This window comes from Salvelinus fontinalis, unplaced genomic scaffold (assembly GCF_029448725.1).
Source record: "Salvelinus fontinalis isolate EN_2023a unplaced genomic scaffold, ASM2944872v1 scaffold_0059, whole genome shotgun sequence".
NCBI classification, from domain to species: domain Eukaryota; kingdom Metazoa; phylum Chordata; class Actinopteri; order Salmoniformes; family Salmonidae; genus Salvelinus; species Salvelinus fontinalis.
The window spans coordinates 242,243-260,769 of NW_026600268.1; the positions used below are offsets into that span (position 1 = coordinate 242,243).

Here is an 18,527-nt window from a genome sequence, read left to right on the forward strand (position 1 = left end):
TCTTTATTTTGACTATTTACTACATTGTAGAATAATAGTGAAGACATCAAAACGATGAAATTACACATATGGAATCATGTAGTAACCAAAAAGTGTTAAATAAATCAAAATATATTTTATATTTGAGATTCTTCAAAGTAGCCACCCTTTGCCTTGATGACAGCTTTGCACACGCTTGGTGTTCTCTCAAACAGCGTCATGAGGTAGTCACCTGGAATGCAAATGAATTAACAGGTGTGCCTTGTTAAAAGTTAATTTGTGGAATTTCTTTCCTTCTTAATGTGTTTGAGCCAATCAGTTGTGTTGTGACAAGGTAGGGGTGGTATACAGAAGATAGCCCTATTTGGTAAAAGACCACTTACATATTATGGCAAGAACAGATCAAATAAGCAAAGAGAAATGACAGTCCATCATGACTTTAAGACATGAAGGTCAGTCAATCCTAAAAATGTCAAGAACTTTGACAGTTTCTTCAAGTGCAGTCGCAAAAACCATCAAAGGCTATGATGAAACTGGCTCTCATGAGGACTGCCACAGGAAAGGAAGACCCAGAGTTACCTCTGCTGCAGAGGATACGTTCATTAGAATTAACTGCACCTCAGAAATTGCATCTCAACATCAACTGTTCAGAGGATACTCTGTGAATCAGGCCTTCATGGTCGAGTTCCTGCCAAGAAATCGCTACCAAAATACACCAATAAGAAGAAGAGACTTGCTTGGGCCAAGAAACACGAGCAGTGGACATTAGACCGGTGGAAATATGTCCATTGGTCAGATGAGTCCAAATTTGGGATTTTTTAATTCCAACGGCCATGTCTTTGTGAGACGCAGAGTAGGTGAATGGAGGATCTCCGCATGTGTGGTTCCCACCATGAAGCATGGAGGAGGAGGTGTGATGGTGTAGGGGTGCTTTGTTGGTGACACTGTCAGTGATTTATTTAGGATTCAAGGCACATTTAACCAGCATGGCTACCACAGCATTCTGCAGCGATACGCCATCCCATCTGGTTTGCACTTAGTGGGACTATAATTTGTTTTTCAACAGGAGAATGATCTAACACACCTACAGGCTGTGTAAGGGCTATTTGACCAAGAAGGAGAGTGATGGAGTGCTGCATCAGATGACCTGGCCTCCACAATCACCCTACCTCAACCCAATTAAGATGGTTTGGAATGAGTTGGACCGCAGAGTGAAGGAAAAGCAGCCAACAAGTGCTCAGCATATGTGGGAACTCCTTCAAGACGGTTGGAAAAGCATTCCAGGTGAAGCTGATTGAGAGAATGCCGAGAGTGTGCAAAGCTGTCATCAAGGCAAAGGGTGGCTACTTTGAAGAATCTCAAATATAAAATATATTTTGATTTGTTTAAAACTTTTTTGGTTACTACATGATTCCATATGTGTTATTTCATAGTTTTGATGTCTCCACTATTATTCTACAGTGTAGAAAATAGTAAAAATAAAGAAAAGCCCTAGAATGAGTAGGTGTGTCCAAACGTTTCACTGGTACTGTATATATATAAAACATTGTTCCATATCATAATCATAATGCCATGTAATTTAACATAGTCTATTCAAAATAAATATCTCATTTTATACTATTATGGAGTTTATTATCATCATATCTGAGAGCTACATATTGTTGTAACGACAGGTCAAGGTACTTCATATAGCAAGATATATTTTAGGGATGCTGTTGTAATGAAGAGGCCTAGGGCCGTGGCCTATTCAGACTTGAGATAAGAACACTTAACTTGGACTCAAGTCAAGAAATGTGGACTTAAATCCATGTTAACTACTTATCTCAAGTCTGAATTTGGCCCCTACTGAATATATACAGTTGTCTCTTGTTTTGGTAGATAACTTGAATGTTTGCAGTAGTTTACAATATATTCTTATTGTTATATGAATCATTCCACTTCTTGTTATTCTCTAACTGTTCAGAGATGGGTGGCTCTTTAGCGTTATTCTGTGACTGTTAGTTCTACCTTCAAATATAAAGGGAACCAGATAACATTTTGTCATATTTCCCATGTTATCAACCTGATCACTAAGGTGGTCTTTATCGTATTATAATCATTGAAACATCAGGAGTAGATAAGTTAGTCAAAACTGGTCTGTGAAGAGAAAATACATGCACATTTTGAATAATAAACTCTTGTTTATTTGTATGTGAGGTTTTTTGCAGGCATATTTTACTCAAAACTTTGCATGGAGGAATTCCGTGGTATATAGAGATCTGTTTTATATGTTAACGATGGCAGAAAATGCACATCCTAATCATGATTATGATGACTTGTTTGAAATGCACTTTATATTTTCAAGCGTTTTTTTCTTCATTTCTAAGTGTTTGTTTTGGTCTGTATTGCTACAGTTGTGTATTATCTGGGCGAAAATAAAATCTAAACTGTACTTAACCAAATATGCAATTATATTTATTCGCAATGGCCACCAACGATTAATATATCTCATTCACCTCATTTGAAAATATTATGTAGATAAAGGGCAAGCATGGTGACATTCTACCTTTCTCTTGTTGTTTGTCATTTCGGTGTTTCTTATTTACATTGTACATGTTGGTCCGTTAGCTAGCAGATGCTCTTATCAAGAGTTACTTACAGACAGTATAGTCAACTACGGTAGATACAGCAATCACATATTACAGTCATTGCGGGTATTTCCTCAATAAACCAGATATCAGCTAAATCAGTGCTAGTAAGAAAGGACAAATGGGAGCGTTAGTGCCAGAAAGACAAGTACAACAGTCTAATACTAGACACGTGACGGGGAGAATGTGTAATAAAATTCAGAGAATTTATCCAAACTTGAACTTCTGCCACCGTCATTTTCTTGTGCATGCCGATAAGAAATACAGGCGTGGAGCTCATAACGTCAGCCTATGATCTGCACAACCTGACTCCAGATGGTCAATGTTCAACAGCAAAAGGTTACAGAAACATTTTTATATTCTACAACCTTTGTTTTCCACAAAACACCTTGTGTGAATTTATTAAAATTACTTAATAAGTCTAGTGTAACCTAATGTGCATTCATAACTACATTATGTCCATCATAAAAAAATATAGAATTATATGCAGATCAACTAGGCTAAATGTAGGAAACTAGACAACAGAGACCTTTGGTAGTAGTAGTAGTAGTGGTTAATCATAATAAAATGTGAAGGAAATTAGTTCATGCAATTTCACTGGTACAGTATCTGTAGCCAACACCCATGGACGTCAGATGCTTTACATGACGTTAGTGTAAAATATTATCCTATGAAATGCGCGCTATGCCTTTAAATATATATATATATATATTTTGATATGATAAATCATACATTTTTATTACAAATTATACAGTACATCGAGAAAGAGTAAACACAGAATTGTTGTATTACAAAACAGATGACAGAAAAAGTGTATACATTTGTCTCACTGCCCCCACTCTCTGATCATCGGTACTCTCTCTGATCACACTGATCGATCTTTTATCTCTCCAGATAAGACGAAAGACAGAATATCCACAGAAGGCATTCCCAGGCTCCATCACCACTGGCAGAAGCAGCCCCAGGCACTCCACCTGTCGCCTGTACTCATCCATCGCCTCCTCTGGTCGAGAGCCTCCAGGGATGCAGGGTGGCTCAGGCTTCCTGCTACGAGGGCCATCTCCCCAAGAGCTGCTGGTCTAGTTGGGGAGGATCCATGGGCTTAAGGAGGTCCTCACAGCCTAGAGCAGCAGGAGTTGATTGGCTAAAAGACAGGAAGCAGAGGAGAGTCGTGGCACATAGAGCGAACATGGCTTCAGTGTCTAGGTCTCACTATATCTATGCACCAGTATATCAATCAATAAATGAAATGTATTTATCAAGCTCTTTTTACATCAGCCGATGTCACAAAGTGCTATACAGAAACCCAGCCTAAAACCCCAAACCGCATGCAATGCAGATGTATATCTATCTACTGTGGGTCTATCTATATCTATAGTATCTACAATATGTATCACTATATCTATGTTATAAATGTATTTTTCTCAATATATCTATCTTATATATTTCTATGTCTATAGTATCTATCTATTGTATGTCTGTCTATGTGTCACTGATGTGTCTGTCTGTATCGAACACGGGTTTAGCTAGAGGGGTCCAGTCTTATACATGTAGCTCTGCTGTCATGCTATGTCACAATGTTCTTCAATATCAGAAAGCTCCCAGTTGCAACAGAGTGCCAGTAAAATGGCAATTTTCCCTGGCAAATACAGGATTGCGAAATAAAAACAATACTTTTTTTGGTTTATCTATGTTTTGTGCACGCGTATTAAAAAATATTGACAAAAAATAACAATTCAATATAAAAGTCAGGCAAGATCCCACATTACACACACCACTGTACACACACATTTAAATAAATAATATAAATCAAATAAAGGAGATGAGAGATCACAATTTCTTTATACATCAACAATAATATTTTAATGTACAAATACTTTGTTTTGTAACTTAAGGGAATTCAAAAGGCTTGAAATCTGGGGGTCATTAAAAAAAGTAATTTATGAATATATAATTTACCCATAAGTATCATAACATTAACAATGAATTCGAGTTTCTTATCTATGTTACTGGAATTATTTTTTTAAGTATTTTTTGCTCAGGGTAAAGTTATGTAGAGACTTAGCTAGGTTTTTGTTTTTTTTAGCTAGTTGAGAAATATACAACAAGATCATCCCAGAGTTCTACAATTATGACTGAACGATATTTAGACAGCAGGCTTTTGGTAGTTTGCACGATTAGTCACATGACATGCTCAGGGGAGCATGCCAAGGATAAGCAGTACAGGTTAATCATAATAAAATGCATGAACTCATTTCATTCACACTAGGTCTATACACCCCATAGACGCCAGCTTATTTACGTAATATAACGAACGTCAATGTGTAAAATATTAGCCAATAAAACGAGCGCTATGATTTATTGTTAGGATTTAAATCAATATATTTGCTCGTATCAGTAGGTTGACCAATCATGTTGTTAGTACAGCCTGTCAGGAAGTATCTAGAGCCCTCCTTGTTGTATGTTGTCAACCCGCTGATCCTGCAAGCTAACTAGCGCAGACGTAGAGCAACTAGCTAGCATGCGAAGTAAATCGATGGGTGAGCTATAATTCGACTGAGTTTAACGTTACTCGTTGGATGTAGAATAATTCCTTTCAATCGCTGACATTGGCTGTGGTTGTCCTGGAGTCGTCAAGAAAGGCGAGACATTAACGCGTTAGCCTGTTTTCTACAAAGTTGCTAACCAGATGCGTTGACAGCTAGCTAGCTACTGTAGCTTGGCAGCTAACTATCCGTATTGAGTTACCACAGCAAAGCTACGTAGTACGTGGTCTCAACCCTGCACTCCCGAGCCGTCGCCGTCCTATCAAGCAATTTTAGGATTTTACTTGGTTAAAGACCTCATGTCAATGACACTCTTCACAAAGTGGTAAGGTTATGATCTTGGCTATGTTGTGTTGGATGAGGTTTAGCTAGTAACTAGCCGGCTAACTAGCTAGGTAAGTTAGTAGTTAAGCCAATATCATATAATTAAGCCAGCCTGTAGCCCCTTAATAGGTGTAACTAGCTGTCATGTTAGAACTAGTGATTTTTAAGAAACGTGACAGCTTGGTTACTTCTTTAAATAACAGGATGGTTATCATAGCTAATAGGTAGGCTACAGCATGGGTGTCAAACTCTGGCCCGCGGGCCAAATTTGGCCCTCGGGGTAATTATATTTGGCCCGCGAGACAATACCAAATTACTACTAGAGCTGGCCCGCCGGTATTATACAGCGCATTCACCGCTAATACTACGAATCCCATAATGCTCTGCTGTTGTTTTCGCGCGCCAATCAGGACAGGACCCAGAAACGCCCTCTCTAGTCATAGCAACATAGACGCTACAACTGTCAGCGCGCTATCCCTTCCCAAAAATGGCGAAAAGAAAGGCAGAAAACAGGAGCTTTCTGGACAAGTGGGAGGCAGAATGTCTGTTTACATATGTAAAAGACAAACCTGTTTGTCTTGTTTGTGGAGTCAACGTGGCTGTAAGTAAGGAGTACAACGACACTATGAAACGAAACACCATGACAAATACAAGGACCTGGACATGACTCAAAGGAGCCAGAAAGTAGAGGAGATGAAAATAAGTTTGGTTTCACAACAGAATATGTTCAAAAAAGCCACATCACAAAGTGAGGCTGCTGTAAAGGCTAGTTATATAGTGGCAGCAGAGATCGCAAAATCAGCCCGGCCCTTTAATGAGGGAGAGTTCGTGAAAAAGATTAGATCAGTGTGCAATAATTAACGTTTTCTTTGTGCACTTTTTCTTGCTACAAGGCATGGGCTTGAATGGTTGATTGATTTATTATCATTTTATTTGTAAAATTATTAGCCAGTGGAAAAAGTAAAAAAAAAGTTTATTTTGGTATTTAAATCAGAAGGCTGCAAATAGAAAAGAGGCATACGATTTTTATTTACATTTTATTTATTTAATAAATGAATGCCATTGATGTGTTTTTTCATTTGAAATTCGATTTTGCATGTCTCCACTATTAAATTATATATTGTATGGTAATAAGCGATGCTTGTTCCATATTCAATGTTAAAGCAAAACTTGTTTGGGTCCATATTAAAAGGTTAATTTGTTCAATGTTGGCCCGCGACTTTGTTCAGGTTTTACATTTTGGCCCACTGGGTATTTGAGTTTGACACCCCTGGGCTACAGTGTAGAAAATGCTAGTTAGTTAGCTACATCTTTTGACCATCCGCTACCAAGGCTTCTCACTGTCACCCCCAGCTGTTGTCACACACCAATCACATGATGGCTATTCTATCGTGTTTTCCCAGAAAGGACAGAAATTCCTCATTAGGTTAAATAAACTATTTCCAGTTTCAGTACAGAGTAGGAAGTGAAGTCACTTGTTCTACATTCCAGTGTTACCGTGTCTGTTACTGTGTAACATTTGTTCTCTTGTCACTCAGGCACATCATCCTGTGATGACTCTAAACTAAGTGATACCCACAGCTTTTTTCAACTATACTGAACAAAAATATAAAACGCAACATGTAAAGTTTTAGTCCTATGTTTCATGAGATGAAATAAAAGATCCCAGACATTTTCCATATGCGCTAAAAGCTTATTTTTCTCAACTTTTGTGCACAAATTAGTTTACATCCCTGTTGGTGACCATTTCTCCTTTGCTAAGATAATCCATTCACCTGACAGATGTGGCATTTCAGATCCACTTTCTTGTGAATCTGCATGAAATGAGAGAAAATCAGCCTCACATCAGTCATTGTTTAGACGCACAACTAGTTTAACCTCTCTGTCTTTCAATGTTAATGTTTAAACTTCATCTTAGTGCTGTGCAGACAAAAGGAGAGCGACACATATAGCCCTTACTCCATAGCTAATCAAATTACACATGCATGCACTGTCGTAAACATTGATTTTCTATATCTCTTCCCCACCCCACCCCTCTCTCTCTCATCCCTCTCTTCCGTCAGGCCCCTATTGCTATGAGAATCTGCAGAGCCCAGCTGTAAGCCTGAGCCATGAACTCCGTGTCTCCCAGTGCAGTTCAGTATGTGGGGGGAGTAGGAGTGGTGTGTCAGGATGACACCCTCCAGAGAGAGGAGACCAAGAGGTCTCAGCAGCCCCAGGTGGTGGACCCTGGCGGAGGAAGTAGCTTTGGTAACCAGCAGGGTACTGATGTCGGTGGGGGTGGAACCAGAGAGGCCACCACCGCTGGAGAGCCAGACGAGGTGGACAAACTCAAGACCAAACTGATGTCGGCGTGGAATAATGTCAAATACGGTCAGTAAGTGGGTTCAGTTGAACTTTTTTCCATAAGGCGGATAGTTCTGTATCGCTGTTTAATGAGCAACAAACATAACTTCCAGTGTTTCCATACAGTCAGTTTTAACAATGCCTTTATTTTCTTAAGAAATAGCAACAAGGGGGATTTTATAGTCTTTGTTCTTTCTGTATGAATAATCTTTGTTAGGTCTTTTTTTATTTTTTTTTATAGCTTTGTATGAGACTTCCGTTATGTGTAATAGCCCTCCCGAAGTCAACTTCCCCCTTCCTCACCCAGTCATCAAGACATAAAGAATCCCCTCTAAAAAGGTCCATTCTGTTTCTTTTCCCTCTTTAGGCTGGTCGGTCAAGTCGAAGACCACATTCAACAAGAGCTCTCCGGTGACTGTAATGGGCCACTCCTATCTGCTCAATAGTGAAGGTAGCTAACCTCCAACAACCCCACAAGTCTTCAAAAGACTTCCTGGTAAAATAAATGATGCTCTCTGCTCCATACCCAGTGAGAGAAACTGGTTAGAAAGATGTATTCTAACCAGTTCTGCTCACTGGGTATCTCTCTCCCCTTCCAGGCGAGGTGGAGCGGTTCAGACGGGCGTTCGTGTCTCGGCTGTGGCTGACCTACCGTAGGGAGTTCCCCCAGCTGGAGGGCTCCACCTTGACTACAGACTGTGGCTGGGGCTGCATGCTGCGGAGCGGACAGATGCTGCTGGCCCAGGGCCTACTGCTACATCTGCTGCCACGAGGTGAGACAACTCATAGAGTTAGAAAGAGGGCTCTAAATGGGTAGAGATACAACGATGGGTCCTCTTCCTAACTCTGAGACAACTGCACCAACTCTGGCCCAATCCCAAATGGACCCCTATGCACAAACAATTGTGGAGATCTGAGAGGATTTGTTTGGTATAAGCAATATGATCGGTGAAACTTACCCCTAGCAGGGTGGAGCTATTAACATATTGCATACACCTGTCAGATCCTCTCAGATCTCCACCAGTGCATAGGGCGTAGGGGTCCATTTGGGATGGGGCCCCTGCCTGTCTCTCTCACTCTTGTTTCTCTTTCTGCCACATCTCTCTTCAACTGTTTCTCTCTCTCTGTTTCTTGGTCTGTCTCCCCTCTCTCCTCCCTATGTCTCCTCCTTCCACCTCCCCATCGATCACTACTAACTGTCTGTATTGTGTTGTCTAGACTGGTCGTGGCCAGACGCCCAGCAGTTCGCCGACGTGGACTTTGAGGCTCTGAGACCCCGCTCCCCGTCCCGCGCTGGGGGCGTACCCATCCCCTCCTTCGGCTACTCCTCCTCCTCCTTGCGGACCCCCACCACGCCCCAGAAGACCTCCATGCCAGGGGGCACGGCTCTCAACCATACCCAGAAGAAGAGGCCCGAGTCGGACAGGCAGGCTGAGCCCCTCCACCGGAGGGTTGTGGCCTGGTTTGGGGATGAGCCCCCGGCCCCGTTTGGGGTGCACCAGCTGGTAGAATTGGGGAAGAGCTCAGGGAAAAAGGCGGGGGACTGGTACGGCCCCTCAGTGGTGGCACACATACTACGGTGAGGGGCCCTCCATGGGGTGTGGTCAAGATAATGATGCTGTCAGAGCATCAGCCATAGAAGTAGAATCTATTGAACACACCTCATTCAAGTCAATGATGGCATCAGCATGCATTTGATTTCTATACCTAGATTTGATAGATGTCTGTAATGCCATAGTGCATCAGAATGATCTCCAGCAGACATGTTTACGGATGCACCTTTATTGCGTAGATGTTTTGGTTGCTATTATATTTTTTAAGAAGGCTCGGTGGTATGCCTGACTGCATGTTGACGTTTACCAGGGTTGGAGTCAATTACATTACAATTCCACTCAATTCAGGAAGTAAACTGAATTTCCAGTTGTTTTCAATGTTGTTCAATGAGGAACATTTGGAATTAGAATCAACATTTGGTTTACTTTCTGAATTGAAATGGAATTGAACCAAACCCTGATATTTACTTCATGCCCAGTAGCATCAGTATGTTGTGATATTCAACATGAGCCGTATGTTTGTTTTCCAGAAAAGCAGTTGCCAAGACTTCTGAGGTTCACAACCTGGCTGTATATGTAGCGCAGGACTGTACCGGTGAGTGTGACTTTACACTGTGCCTTTCCTACTGGGTGGTTGGTTGGTGTTGTTGGTTAGTGTTGTCATTTGTCGAATTCACCAGATATTGTATGTTTGGTCCATCTCAAATGTTCTCGTCATAAGTGATGTTTTTGTCATTGGTCTTCTGAATGTAGCTGAACTGTGTATCTCATTTCTGTATCACAATTCAATTACAAAATGGGGAGGGCAAAAACTACATTTCAGAATGTGGGGGGGGGACATGTCCCTAGTGAAACTTAGGCCCATAGTGTCATCGTGTTTCTTTCAGTGTACAAAAAGGACGTGGTGCATCTGTGTGACCAGTCGTTGAACCAGAGTATATCAGATCCTGAGCCCAGTGGTCCAGGCTGGAAGTCTGTCATCATACTGGTTCCAGTCCGACTAGGAGGAGACTCTCTCAACCCCTCCTACATCGAGTGTGTCAGGGTGTGTACACGCATGTACACACACACTTTCATAACCTAACCTTAGTCACAAAGCTTGTTTTTCTCCATGGTTGATGTCGCTCTAACATGAATATGGATTTCTTTGTGTCTGAAGAACATTCTCAGGTTAGAATGCTGTATCGGAATCATCGGCGGCAAACCCAAGCATTCGCTGTTCTTTATCGGCTGCCAAGGTAAGAACTGCACTCTACTTCCTGGTTCAGTTGCTTCTGATTGGACGGTGGGCTGTCATTTAACCTCGCCTTCTTCCTATTTCCTGTCCAATCAGACGAGCAGCTGCTGTATCTGGACCCTCACTACTGTCAGGCCGTGGTGGATGTCACTCAAGACAACTTCCCACTGGAGGTTTATATCACTCTTCTTTCTCCTTTGCCGCTCCGTCTGTCTTTGGACTTTGTCTGTCTGTGCTATGACCCAGATAAGCATGTTTTGACTGGATCAAAGTAGGTCATTTCAGATTCAGACGTGTACCTTGTCTGTAATGCTCTCCCTCTCTCGCTCCCCCCTCCCTCTCTCTCCTCCCCACCTCCCCAGTCGTTCCACTGTAGCTCGCCCAGGAAGATGCCCTTCAGTCGCATGGACCCCAGCTGTACTATAGGTTTCTACGCCAAGAACAAGAAGGACTTTGAGTCTCTGTGTTCTGCCGTCTGTGTGGTGAGCTCAGCCTCTTGGCCTCATTTCAAGTCTCTTACTCATGTATACATTCATCACTTATGCATCATTTTAAACATCAGTTATGCATCACATATAGATCATTTATAGATCTTAACATAATTTATAGATCTCTAACTTTGACGCTGATATGATTTATAGATGCATGAGTTGAAGCGACGCAACTTAGATGGCTTATTCGTCACTTATAGATAGACATGTTACACGTCTCTTACGCATCATCGATACATCACTTATACATCTGTTACTGTATACATCACTTATACATCTGTTACTGTATACATCACTTATACATCTATTACTGTATACATCACTTATACATCTGTTACTGTATACATCACTTATACATCTGTTACTGTATACATCACTTATACATCTGTTACTGTATACATCACTTATACATCTGTTACTGTATACATCACTTATACATCTGTTACTGTATACATCACTTATACATCTGTTACTGTATACATCACTTATACATCTGTTACTGTATACATCACTTATACATCTGTTACTGTATACATCACTTATACATCTGTTACTGTATACATCACTTATACATCTGTTACTGTATACATCACTTATACAGAACCAGTCAAAGGTTTTGACACCTACTCATTCCATGTTTTTTTTCTTTATTTTGACTATTTTCTACGTTGTTGGATAGTAGTGAAGACATCAAAACTATGAAATAACACGTATGGAATCATTTAGCAACCAAAAAAAGTGTTAAACAAATCAAAATATATTTCAGATTGTTCAAAGTAGCCACCCTTTGCCTTGATGACAGCTTTGCACACTCTTGGCATTCTCTCAACCAGCTTCATGAGGTAGTCACCTGGAATGCATTTCAATTAACAGGTGTGCCTCTTTCCTCCTTAATGCGTTTGAGCCAATCAGTTGTGTTGTGGCAAGGTAGAGATGGTATACAGAAGATAGCCCTATTTGGTAAAAGACCAAGTCCATATTATGTTAAGAACAGCTCAAATAAGCAAAGAGAAATGACAGTACATCATTACTTTAAGACATGAAGGTCAGTCAATCTGAAAAATGTCAAGATCTTTGACAGTTTCTTAAAGTTCAGTCGCAAAAACCATCAAACATTATGATGAAACTGGCTCTCATGAGGACTGCCACAGGAAAGGAAGACCCAGAGTTACCTCTGCTGCAGAGGATACGTTCATTAGAGTTAACTGCACCTCAGATTGCAGCCCAAATAAATGCTTCACAGCGTTCAAGTAACAGGCACATCTCAACATCAACTGTTCAGAGGAGGCTGTGTCAATCAGGCCTTCATGGTCGAATTGCTGCAAAGAAACGACTACTAAAGGACACCAATAAGAAGATGAGACTTGCTTGGGCAATGTAGAAAATAGCAAAAATAATGGAAAAATCATGGAATGAGTAGGTGTGTCCAAACTTTTGACTGATTACACCAACTGTATACATTAGTTACACTGTTACTGTATACATCACTTATGCATCAGTTGCACTGTCACTGTATACATCACTTACATAAAGCTCTTATCTTATTCTGGGGGACTTTAATAAGTGACCAATTCAACACTTTCATATTCCCCCCCACCCTAGGCCCTATCGTCGCCCGACGAGAAGTACCCCATCTTTACCTTCATGGAGGGCCAGGCCCAGGACTATGGACTGGTGGGCCACAGCTCCTCCCATCCTCACTCTGACACCTCCCCCATCCCTGGCCCCGCCCACATGCTGCCCCAAGGCAAGCTCAGCAGGAGCAACAACATAGGCAGCTCTGACGACTTTGTCTTCCTGTGAGTACTGGTTTGTGTTCCTGAGGAACGAAATGTAAGCAAACGGGGAAAGACTGACTTAGAATTTTTGGGATGGATTCCATTTCCCTGTTTTTATAGAGCTCAAAGTTGGTAAATGCTTTCTGCTATATCACAAACTCTGGCTTTTGTGTCCGTCATATTCGAGGCGAGGCTTCAACTGAATCTCGCTGTCGGTCTGTCTCTGTCTGGGCAGAAACAGGTCTTAGAAACTAACGCTAGGCATTACTAAATTGGACTGTTGCCCCATCCCAAATGGACCCCTAAGCCCTATACACGTATGGAGATCTGAGAGGATCTGACAGGTGTTAGTAATATAAACTAGGCTAGGCGTAAGCTTCACCATATTGCTTATACCAATCAAATCCGCTCAGATCTCCAAGGCCGTAGGGATTTGGGATGGGGCCTCTGACTTCATTTTGGGACTAATAACAACTGGAAACACGGAGCCTGTTTGATACATGACAGGGGTCACTAGTAGTGGAAGATGAGGTACTCAGCCCTCTTCTCTCTGACTTGTATTATAATACTGCTGTACACTTTTTACATTCATTTCTGTGTTGTAAGAGCTATTAAGTGTGTGTGTGAAATGATTTGTGTGTGAACTGAAGCTGTTGGTGTGTTGCGTTGCTGTTATGTTCACATTCCTCTACTGTACTCTCTTATATTCCCTATGCCTTAATTCAGTGTCATGGCTATAGTACTACATTCATACTACATGGCTGTAGTACTACATTCATACTACATGGCTATAGTACTACATTCATACTACATGGCTATATGAATTTCAGTGCAGCATTCCAACCCTCTCTTTAGTTGTGCCGTCCTTTGACACACCATTCGGTCAACCTGGGCTGGGCTCACTGTTTTCCAGACCTGGGACCTGGGTTTTTTTCTCCAAAAGGCACTGAGTTGATTTAACTTGCCTGGAGTGCCAGATGGGCAACGTTTGCATTTTTGGGACTATTCTTTTTGCCCTAGCAAGCTCAGAAAACACCAGGCAAGCTCAGAAAACCAATACTAATTGAACCCCAGGTCTGCTACACTCTCACACTATTTCATCAGCTCTCTCTTGTCAATTAGTCTACCAGTATCAACTTCCAACACAGGATTCCACTGTTACAACAATAGCCTCTTCTGTGTAATGTGTTACACCAGCTCCTATCTAGATGATGGGAAATTATACATTTACCAAGAGGCTGTGTCCAAAATGACACCCTATCCCCTACATTGTGCACTACATAGAGAATAGGATGCCTTTTTGGATGAAGACAGTTATTGGTTGGAGTGAGACTTGTTGAATGAATGATTCTGAGCTCCGTTCCTTTTAGGGTCCTCCTCATTGTTTTAACAAGGTGGTGCTGCTGAGTTCTGGCGGTGGGGATGCCTCACTTTGGACTCAGATTGCGTTTTTGAACATGTGTAACTTCAATTTATTATGGTAGAGTTAAAAGCCTTGCACTTTGGAGACCTGCATATAAATATCTAAGCCAGGGCTGTTCAATTCTGGTCCTGGAGGGCCAAAAAACTTCTGTTGTATTGTTTCTACCTGGTAGTTAGTTGTACTCACCTGGTGTGTCAGCCAGGTCTGAATTAGGTCCTTATTAGAAGAGGATGAAAACCAGAACCGACATTGAACAGCCCTGATCTAAGTATTACCCCCCCCCCCCCCCCCCCCCCCAAGTTAGATTTCAAAGTCACGTCACAAGCTCCATCAATCCCAAAATAAAATGAAATAGTCTGGGCAGTGGTTAAAACACTGTTGATTGGATGCTTGATCTCACGTTTTAATCAGGCTTCTGACCTGTAGCCAGAAACATGGAAATAAGTGCTGTATCTCACTATGGTCAGAAGCATGTCATTGCCTACAGAATATGCATGCATAGAAATAGAATCGGTAGAATGCATTTCTCCATTCAAGTCCATCAGTAAATTATTCTATTTCTATGTTGCAGTGTTGTCAGCAGTCCAGTCATGTGATCTTGCTTTCATGGATGTGCTCCATCCACATCGTGTATCATGTGACGCACTAAAACAACAGTGGCTTGCTTTAGTTTTCATGTCCTGGAAATGGCACTGTGTGCAACAGGGATCCTCTAAGGGGCAAATCTTGACTTTCACTTAACCTGAAGGTTCACTGATCATTCATTGAAGTCAATGGGAGAGTAAGAGAAAATGTGAGGTTAGCGAGTTAGGATTCACCCCAGTAATCTGTCTATTTCACTCTTATCCATGTGTATATTATCTCATAAAGGTGACATTTATTTTCTCAATAAAGTGAAGAATTGTCATGTGTAGAAGTCTTAAATGTGCTAATGACCACCCTAATAGGGGACTGCATTCATGTGGACAACATGACTTTGTAAAACTGTTGTATAGAATGTTATTAAAGGTAACTTTTTTTGTATTTATTGTCTGAATATAAGATTGATTGAATTCTTGGCCTACATGTGTATGTTGTTTTGTGCCAGCCAGGATTCTGGCGAGTAACAACCTCCTTATCCAATTATCTATTGTCCCACATAGTCACCATCTTTATCCTGTATAAAAACCTCTCCTACAGTGCCTTGAGAAAGTATTCACACCCCTTGACTTTTTCCATATTTTGTTGTTACAAATTGGGATTAAAATGAATTTACTTTTTGTGGAAGGAAAAATTCTAACACTTCAAAATATATATATATATATATATATATATATATATATATATATTCACACACACACCAGTGCATTTGAAAAGTATGCATACCACTTGACTTTTTCAGTATTTTGTCACGTTACAGCCTTATCCTAAAATGGATTCAAATGTTTTTTTCCCCTCTTATCAATCTACACACAATGTCTCAATGACAAAGCAAAAACAGGTTTAGAAATGTATTAAAAATAAACTGAAATATCACATTTACATATGTATTCAGACCCTTTACTCAGTACTTTGTTGAAGCAGCGATTGCAGCCTCAATTCTTCTTGGGTATAACGCTACAAGCTTGGTACACCTGTATTTGGGGAGTTTCTCCCATTCTTCTCTGCAGATCCTCTCAAGCTCTGTCAGGTTGGATGGGGAGCTTCGCTGCACAGCTATTTTCAGGTCTCTCCAGAGATGTTCGATCTGGTTCAAGTCCGGGCTCTGGCTGGACCACTCAAGGACATGCTGTGTGCTTAGGGTCGTTATCCTGTTCCTTCGCCCCAGTCTGAGGTCCTGAGTGCTCTGGAGCAGGTTTGTATCAAGGATCTCTCTGTACTTTGCTCTGTTCATCTTTCCCTCAATCCTGACTAGTCTCCCAGTCACTACTGCTGAAAAACATCCCCACAGCATGATGCTGCCACCACTATGCTTCACCGTAGGGATGGTGCCAGGTTTCCTCCAGCGGTGACGCTTGGCATTCAGACCAGAGAATCTTTTTTCTCATAGTCCGAGTCCTTTGGTTGCCTTTTTAGCAAACTCCAAGCGGGCTGTCATGTGCCTTTTACCCAGGAGTGGCTTCCGTCTGGCCACTCTACCATAAAGGCCTGATTGGTGGAGTGCTGCAGAGATGGTTGTCCTTCTGGAAGGTTCTCCCATCTCCACAAAGGAGCTCTGTCAGAGTGATCATTGGGTTCTTGGTCACCACCTCAATTTTGAGTCTCATAGCAAAGGGTCTGAATACTTATGTAAATAAGGTATTTCTGTTTTTTATTTGTAATACATTTGCAAAAAATAATAACTGTTTTTGCTATGTTTATGGGGTATTGTGTGTAGCTTAATGAGGGGGAAATATATTTAATCCATTTTAGAATAATGTTGTAACAATGTGGAAAAGGGGAAGGGGTCTGAATACTTTCTGATTGCACTGTATATCTCTATCTACAGTGCCTTCGGTAAGTATTCAGGCCCCTTGACTTTTTCCACATTTTGTTACGTTACAGCATTATTGTAAAATTTATTGAATAAAAACAATTCCTCAGGAATCTACACAAAATAGCCCTGTTTTTGCTTTTACATTTTGAGGTATGGTGTGTAGATTGATGAGGGGGGGAGAATCTATTTTAGAATATTGTTACTGTAGCGTAACAATGTGGAAAAAGTCAAGGGGTCTGAATACTTTCTGAAGGCACTGTATATCTCTTGTATTCACCCCTGAGCCAATACATGTTAGAATCACCTTTGGCAGCGATTACAGCTTGAGTCTTTCTTGGTAAGTCTCTAAGAGCTTTACACACCTGGATTGTACAATATTTGCACATTTTATTATTTTTAACTTCAAGCTCTGTCAAGTTGGTTGTTGATCATTGCTAGACAGCCATTTTCAAGTCTTGCCATAGATTTTCAAGCCTATTTAAGTCAAAACTGGTAATAAGCCACTCAGGAACATTCAATGTCTTCTTGGTAAGCAACTCCAGTGTATATTTGGCCTTGTGCTTTGGGTTATTGTCCTGTTGAAATGTGACTGTGTCCCAGTGTATGTTGGAAAGCAGACTGAACCAGGTTTTCCTCTAGGATTTGGACTGTGCTTAGCTCTATTCTGTTTGTTTTTATCCAAAAAGCTTCCTTGTCCTGGCTGATAACAAGCATACCTATAACATGATGCAGCAACCACCATGCTTGAAATAAGTGGTTCTCAGTGATGTATTGTGTTGGATTTGCCCCAAACTTAATGCTTTGTATTCGGGACATAAAGTTAATTTCTTTGCCACATTTTTTGCCGTTTTACTTTAGGATGCATGTTTTAGAAAATGTTTTTATTCTGTACAATCTTCCTTATTTTCACTCTGTCATTTAGGTTACATTTGTGGAGTAACTACAATGTTCTTGATCCATCCTCAGTGTTCTCCTATCACAGCCATTAAACTGTTTTAAAGTCACCATTGGCGTCATGGTGAAATCCCTGAGTGGTTTCATTCCTATCTGGCATTTGAGTTAGGAAGGACGCCTGTATCTTTGTAGTGACTGGGTGTATTGATACACCATCCAAAGTGTAATTAATAACATCATCATGCTCAAAGGGATAGTCAATGTCTGCTTTTTTTATTATTGTTTTGCCCATCTACCAATAGTATTAACAATATTATTGTTTTGCCCATCTACCTTCCTTGCATTGGAAAACCTCCCTGGTCTTTGTATTTATTAAGGATCCTGTCAGCAGCTACTCTTCCTGGGGTCCAGCAACGTTACTGCAGTTATATACTATTTAAAATATTACATGACATTACATAACCCTTAACACAATACATTACGTGTTTGTGGTTGAATCTGTGTTTTGTAGGCACTGTATGCTCCTACATGGATAGTGGTATTTGTTTTAGATATAACATCTGTAACACAGAATAGACCCTTTGCTGTAATAGCTTCAAATCAAATGGTATCCTTGGAACTGATGTTGATCTAAATTCAGTCTGGAAATAATAGTCTGTGCGAAGGATTCATCTTTGCATTTGGTTTTTATCTAAATATCAGTTATGAAATAACATGACTTGGAAATCTAGACAAGAAAAATAACTAATATACAATGTATAGTGTGTATCCTAGCCTACGGTCAGTTTGCAACAATACACAATAGGCTACCTTCGCTCTGTTGCTGCACAGGGACGCATGCGCAATTCTCGGCGGCCGTGACTCTACAGTCGGT

General features: G+C 40.8%; 1 protein-coding gene across 1 annotated transcript; it reads left to right on the forward strand.

Annotated features, from left to right (window-relative positions):
- The first annotated feature begins 7,544 nt into the window (after positions 1-7,544).
- LOC129842651 (cysteine protease atg4da-like) lies at positions 7,545-12,961 on the forward strand. The gene is made up of 10 exons (XM_055911275.1): positions 7,545-7,849; positions 8,190-8,273; positions 8,422-8,595; positions 9,041-9,401; positions 9,906-9,970; positions 10,263-10,420; positions 10,535-10,613; positions 10,709-10,785; positions 10,975-11,094; positions 12,706-12,961. The coding sequence occupies exons 1-10, from the start codon at positions 7,588-7,590 to the stop codon at positions 12,904-12,906; spliced, it is 1,581 nt and encodes a 526-aa protein (XP_055767250.1). The 5' UTR covers positions 7,545-7,587; the 3' UTR covers positions 12,907-12,961.
- Positions 12,962-18,527: the final 5,566 nt, after the last annotated feature.